Source organism: Haplochromis burtoni, unplaced genomic scaffold (genome assembly GCF_018398535.1).
Source record: "Haplochromis burtoni strain Fernald_Lab_line unplaced genomic scaffold, NCSU_Asbu1 Contig_334, whole genome shotgun sequence".
In the NCBI taxonomy this organism is placed as follows: domain Eukaryota; kingdom Metazoa; phylum Chordata; class Actinopteri; order Cichliformes; family Cichlidae; genus Haplochromis; species Haplochromis burtoni.
This window is the reverse complement of record NW_024582695.1, coordinates 385,385-392,776: the sequence shown is the minus strand read 5'-3', so window position 1 is coordinate 392,776 and position 7,392 is coordinate 385,385. Positions and strand designations below refer to the sequence as shown.

The following is a 7,392-nucleotide window of genomic DNA, read 5'->3' as shown; positions in this document are numbered from 1 at the left end:
ATTATAAATATGCATATAAATATGCTACGATGAGATAGCTGACTTCATCTAACTAGCAAATGTTGTCCAGGCTACGTTGGTGATGCAGTTTTTTTAATGTATAATATATTTTTGTCATGCGATTTTAAAGCCGGTCCTACAACCGCATCCAAGAATAACATGCAGCTTATCTCAGAACTGTCGGTGAAAATTATTCTTGGAGCTAGGTTTAATTGAGCTGCATTTTAAAGAGGTGCAATTTCACAATTTGTGTATATTTTCTACGTTCACTATTTTGTCATGTGTTGAGAAAAACACAGATTTAAAAATTACATGGTCTAATATTCACATTTAGCATAACTGCAACATTATTTTTTCGTTTTTTTTAAAGACTCGAAAGGACTTGAAATTCAAAATTTCAGACTTGTGACTTTACTCGGACTTTTACACCAGTGACTTGAGACTCGACTCTGACTTGCCTGACATTACTTGAGACTTGACTTGTGACTTGAGGATAAAGACTTGAGACTTACTTGAGACTTGCAAAACAATGACTTGGTCCCACCTCTGGGAGGGAGTACCACAAGGCGTGGAGATACTGCAACATTCATCTAATTAACAAGCAAGAAAGACAGACAGCAGGATGGAGCGATGGGATAAAGGGTCGAGGGACAACACGTGGAGAAAGCAGTAAATGGAAACAATGAATACAAGGAAAGTGAGAGCGCAATGAAATGTATACATGTTTGTTTTGGGTCTTTCGTGCCCCGAAACAAACATGTATACGAAGATGTTTGTTTGATTTAAGTTAAGAAAATTATTTAAACTTAAGCTTTGTACAGTTTAGTATGGCAGCCCATTTCCTCCACTAAAAAAAAAAAAAAAAAAAAAAAAAGGCTCCATAACTTGAAATTTCGACTTATTTTCTCATAATTTTGACTTATTTTCGCAAAATTTCGACTTATTAACTCAAAATTTTGAGAAAAGTTAGCGCTGCCAATCAGTAATCTAAGTGAATGACGTCATTTCCTTGTTACCTGGAAGCTGAAGCCCTCAGGTACAAATGCTAAGCTACCGGTATTACATCCAGTCATGAATGCACAGATTGCTGAGTGTTTTCAGCGTGGCTTCAAAAATGATGAAATCCTTGTGTTAATAGCTGAATCAGATGGCGTTACTATCAGCAAACGTACTCGCAAAAGTGCCAATTTGTTGCGATCCGGTTTTGAGTGCATGTTACTCTGCGTTATATGCTTCCGGGTAACAAGAAAGTGACCTCATTCACGTAGATTACTGATTGGCAGAGCTAATTCATTAATAAGTCGAAATTTCAAGAAAATAACTCGAAATTTCGAGTTATGGATACTTGTTTTTTGTTTTTGTTTTTTTTGTGGCGGAAGCAGGCTTCCATAGTTTAGTTATTTAACTGTCTCTGAGTTTATCCGTTTCTGGGTCAGGGTGTCTTGTTTGTTGTCGTTAGGTTCCTTTTGTGTCTTTGTTTCTCTCTCTGTCTCTCTGTTTGTTTATGTGTGGGTCTATGTGCTAACAGCGCAGTGACTGTTCAGAGGCGGGGATGTCTTGGTCCCCGCCCTCCAGCTTGGCACACCTGCGACAATCAACTCACCTGCTTCTCGTCTGGTGATTAGTCGGCTCCCTTCAGATACGGAGGACATTCCTTATTCAGCACTTGAGCCACAAATCAGTCTCAGTAGATACTCATCTCGGTTCTGTAAGTCTGATCACATGCCCGCCTCTCACCATTCTCTCTTCTGTCCAGGAGTCTGTCCTGTTTTCCTCGATGATGATTTGTGAGTGTGAGTTGGAGAGAGAAGTCTGTTTCGCTATTAAGCCGAAGGACAGAGTAGAACCCACTGGACCATCGGCTTGGATACTTTGCATAGAGACTGTAAATGATCCCTTTTTTTGCATCACTGTAAATAAACTCAGCAAACTACAATCTGAGTCTGCGTTTTGAGTCCTGCCTGCTCTCTGAGTATTACAGGGGGAAACTCTTAGATGGTATTCTCCAGAGGCTAACGTGGAAATGTCTTTGACTGGGAGTCAACAGCACCAAGAGATTTAGCCTCAAGGCAAACGAAACATACACGCACGAGGTAAAGTGCACGCAAAGGCATTAAAGCATGTAACGTATACGCAGGGAATTTTCACACACATCATACAAGCGCGGAGGCGTAATCGTGAACAGACAAACATACTGAGGGTCTTACAAGGCATAATCATTGGAGGCGAGCTTCACCTCATATTTCACATGAGGATTAGCAGAAATCTGCTTGGAAGAAGGCGGCACGGAGGCTCGGCTACTCACTAAGGTAGCCAAATAAACCTTTAACTACAGAGGGTGAGACATTATATAACATTTGCAATGAAATGAGAGGAAACCACAGAGGCAAAGTCTGTAAGGGTCTTCATCGTATATTAAATTATGCCACTTAACATGTGTTAAAGTGCACAGAAAACCATTTCTGATCAAACTTCAAGCCTGAATTTCCTATTAAACACAATGAGAAATTTTTTTAAACCAGTCCAACCACTTCTATAACAATTTATAGCTCTGCACACCAAAAATATACATAAAAAAGTATTGAGAGTAACAAAGAATTTTATGAATTTTAACTATGTTTTTTTGGAATGTAGTGACTGAGTTGAAAATGTATTATATTATATAAGTCACAAGGTTTTCACTCAAAAGGAACATACAGTCCATCATATCTAATGTATAAGGACTATTTACATCTTGAATGAGCACTATGTAGGTTTAAATTACACAAAAGGTGCAAGGCAAAGCAAAGAGAAGACAAAGTGCTGTGATGAGCACTTTAAAGTGGAATATTTTCTCCTAATATGATGTGTATACTAGAGACCACTTTTACGTGGTCTTGGTTTTGACTTGGTCTCAGCGGACTTCGGTCTTGGTCTTGTCTTGGTCTCGTTGTGTTGGTCTTGCTGTCTCAGATCAACAGTATCCATGACACACAACGTAACGTTCGATAATGTGTCATGCGCAAAAGCATCAGCTCTAAGAGCCGTGCTTACAGAGTGCTTTGGAGTGAATCAGAAGAATCGACTCCGATTGAGCGAGAGCCGGCTCCTCACTTAATTTCCTTTCGCTGCTCAGCTCTCACACAGTGGCCCAGCTATGGTATTGTCTTGGTCTTGGTTTAAGCGATCTTGACTACAAGTCTAGTGTATACTTCTATTAGCAGTGTTGTGGAGACACAAATCTATTTACACAATCAAAATGTAGAGAACTGTCCCCGTAGCAAAAATAATTGCAGTTTGGTGTTAAGAGTTGGTTTAAGTCTAGCCTAAGGTTAAGTCTAGTTTAAGGTAGAGTTACTAGCAGGCCTAGATACCACTTGGTATATGCCTTGCTAACACTGATTACCAGGAAAAATTTGTGTTCCCCAACCGGTCGAAGGGTTTGCTGTAGGTTGGTGACAGTCACTGTGAAATCATTTGCTAAAGTTCCCATCGTACAGACCTAAAGACTGATCAGTGGGTGTGAGGAAAATTTGTGTATTCACAAACTGTTTGCCAAATGGTTTGTGAAGGTTGCTAAAAATTGTTAAAAAAACCAGTGGCAAAGAGGTTTGCAGTGCTGCACCAAAAACCTTGTGATTTTATCAGTCACTTGCACATTGCTGCTTGTCACTCATAGTTTGTATGGAAATATTAATGTTGGCCTAGCAACTGGTGGTTGCCAACCTGTCTCTAGACCTGTGTGACTGAGGCCTTAAGCAGGGAGTAGTTACAGTTTGGGTTTGAGTAAAAATACAGAAAAAAATTGTAAGTCAATGTAATGTCCTGTGACCCTGAAGGAAGCACATCTAAGTCTGTGTGTGTGTGTGTGTGTGTGTGTGTGTGTGTGTGTGTGTGTGTGTTACTGAAATAGGTGGAGTGTGGCTGGTGCCAATCAGGACATTCAGTAATTCCCTTCCACTCAACATCACCTCTGGTCAAAAAGAGGGATTATCTCTTACCCCTTCATTTCTCCGCATCCCCTCTCCACCTACTCTATTCCAGCTCACACCTCCTCCCTCCTCCTCAGCCCTCTCCTGCAGCACTTATCTGCTTCTCTCCATCCCTCCTATCTCTTAGAACTGTGCCACATCTAGCATTACAGGATCAATAAACCATTACCGCAGTACCTTTAAGACATTTGTATATTTACTGTAAATAAACAAGATAATCTCTGAGAGGTTCTACAGTCTTAACCAAACTGCATGTTTTATTGTGGACCACAGGGTCAGATTTGGTGGAAAATCTGTTGAACTACTTTAGAGGACGATAGCTTAATGGCATAAAACATGAAGATTGACGCTTTTCCTTTAAGGGCAAATGGACCAAAAGATTTAAGATTTTCTTGAACAAGAGGATCTTGAAAAGAGAGAAATGTTTACAGAAAAGTGGTAGAAAAGACTTAAGACACACTCCAGCTATTAGGATGGGGAAGGAAATGAAAGAATTCAGAGGAAGTGTAGCTGTAATCTTGAGTAACATTAGCACTAATGACACGAGCATAACAGTTTCATTGGTTTACAGCAATTATACCAAGGCACTGCATCACAGATTAGCTAACAGTGGCATGCGGATGTTCAAAAATATATCTAACACCATAAAGCTGGTCAGGCTTTCATCAAAGTCACTGACAGCAGTATGAGAGGTCAAACACACTCAGACTTAAGGAAACACCAGCAAACAGAAAATGTCAAAACCATACAAAACACAACAAACACAGTGGAAGTTATATTAAAAAAATGGAAGTTGAAACCTCAGAAAACACAATGTAAGTATCTTTGGGGAGACAATAATGTGATCTAACAACAACTAAAGTGACAGAAGCTAAAATAAGTGAAAGATTGCACTGAGACACACTTAAAATAAGCAGTGGATTCATCAGTGTTGTCAGGTAGAAAAAGATGCAGGTCGTGTGTTTTAAATGCATGATTCATATAATACTGTAGGTACTTGTTTGGTATTGGACACTTACTGGAAGCTTGTCATGTCCGCAGCTGTTCCGTCACGTTATTGTCTCCCCAAAACACTTCTGGCATGTTTTGTAAAAGGTTTTTTTGTGAGTTATGATGGCATTTTTTCTGTTTCCGTTGTGTTTTATGACACTTTCATTGTGTTTGTGTGCTTTTTGCAGCTTTTTTTTTCTAGTTCCTGTCTCCTTGAGTAACAGTATGCTTCACCTCTCAGAGCCACCGCTCCAGATACGTCCAGAGACAGATCACTCTCTGCCTTCCTCAGCCAACATCTGTGCATGACCAAATGTACATATTTAGACATGTTTTCTCTGGATATGTTGTGTTTGTTTGGTGATCAAGAAGGAGCGAGGACTGCTGTAATACCCAGTGAGATCAGTGCATGGACAACCAGTGCATTAAAACACAGAATGGCATCATTATTGTAACACACTGAACAGAGGAGCAGTTTTCCTCCATTATCTGCAGTGATGAACCTTAAATTCTATGATTGTGGCAGGTTATTGTATCAATGTTGCTCGACATCACTACGTACGTTTTGTTTATTACTACGCACATGTGCATTTCTGTCCTCTTTTCTGGTTCTGATTCTTCTAAACTAATGAAGGTGGTAATATATATTTATAAATGACGTTCAGTTCTACTCAACAAGCTCCCAATTACTGAGCTACAGTACAGGGAAGAATTTGTTTTGGACAAAACCGTTGTTGCTCACCTGGATGATGCAATATAGGTTTTCACTTGTATCATAAAGCATTGCTATCTTAAAGGTGTCCTTTAACAGTTTAATATGATGAAATTATTATCTCCACATAACAATTCTCATCTTGCCCCGCTCCCTCTGTTACAATCTGGCAAATATGACAAATTCCAGGAGCTAAGCACTGACACATGAAACCACACAATCATGCGCTGTTCATCTGCTTCTATTCAGGGTTCGATGAGACTGGCTTTGCTTATTCAAATGAGGGGACCAATCAAGACTCCAGCACCATGTCTGAGGGAATCCTGCACAATGAATGGAGATTTCCCAGATTAGAGCACACCGCACCACGCAGTCAGTGTTAGCCAGGCTACGGCAACACCCACTCGTTTCACATTTCCTTCTCTCGCTCTCTCTCCTCGCCTTTCTCTTGTTTAGTCACTACATCCCTCATTCTGTCCTTTCTCCTGTTCTTTTTAAATACTTTCTCCTTCCAAACCAGTCCTCCAACACTTTTCTGCAGATACTTACCTCATCCTCCTACCTTGTTTTCGCTCCTCCACACGTCTTTCTACCATCTACACCCTGGCTCTGCAGCTTCTTTTTCGAGATACCAACTGATGATATTATGTGAGGTGCAGCTATTTGGTGAGAACTCCCTTCACTCAGCGAGAGTTTGATTTCACGAGTTGTTGACGGTTATAACAGTAAAATACCCGAAAGCCGCAACTTTTGGCAAATCACATAAAGCCAAGCAATTTAACCATCAGTCTTTTCTCATATACTTTGCTCACTATTGCGTCCATCCATCAACAACAACATCTTTCCGTTCACTCTACATCCTGGCTTTCATTCATCAGTTTATTTCTCCATACCTTGTCAGCCATGATCATGGACGACCCTCCATGAATGCCCAAGATTGGTATGAGCGTCTGCGAGGAAATAAAATCCAAAATCTGGGCGATGGCCTCTTGGTCAGTGCCGTCCCCGAACACCACGCCGTGGATCTTGGTTCCTGACATCAGGTCGCACATGTGGGTGATGATGCTTTTTGGATCAGTCTCATTGACCAGCAGTGTGACCACGTTGACATCGATGGGGTCTTCTTTGCTCCACAGCGCTCGGATGTCCCGGTCTGAGATGTAGCGCGTGCGTCCCAGGATCACTGCAATGTTCAGGACCGGCACTTTTTCTGAGCCACCAGTTCGCTGCTTTTGAGCCGCCACGGGATCGGCTATCATGGTCAACGCCACCAGGAGAGCCAGGGAGAGCAGTGTGCTATTACTTCCGCCGTTACAGCTGCGATTGCTGCCCCTTCTACTCCTCCTCTTACTTCTTTTGCTGCTGAGGGACATACTGCCAAACCACTTCATCCCCTACATGAAAGGAAGTTGAGGGGTGAAAGAGACGGATGAAGACAGATCAAAGCGTGAATGAGATTGGAGAGAGAAAGAGGTGTGGAACGATGAGGGAGAGAAAAAGCACAGATATGTTGTTAATGCACAGCTCTTAAAACCCACACGTTCAGGTAGGAACTTTCTTTTTCGTCTTCATTTCTCCTTAGTAACTTTGTTAAACACAAACCCTGCGAGGTGGGAGATGGCCTTGTGAGGAAGTTGTGGAGGGGTGAAAGAAAAAGAAGATGACTAACAAGTATAAACTTTATGGTCACGACTGCAAGAATCAGATGATTCAGGAGCA

General features: G+C 41.2%; 1 protein-coding gene across 1 annotated transcript in view; it reads right to left on the bottom strand.

Annotated features, from left to right (window-relative positions):
• grin2aa (glutamate receptor, ionotropic, N-methyl D-aspartate 2A, a) overlaps nucleotides 1-7,392 on the bottom strand; it is a 171,751-nt gene that overhangs the window by 142,131 nt on the left and 22,228 nt on the right. Inside the window, exon 2 of the mRNA XM_005942459.3 lies at nucleotides 6,567-7,067. Coding sequence (XP_005942521.1) covers nucleotides 6,567-7,064 — 498 coding nt within the window. The 5' untranslated portion in view covers nucleotides 7,065-7,067. The remainder of the gene's footprint in view (nucleotides 1-6,566; nucleotides 7,068-7,392) is intronic.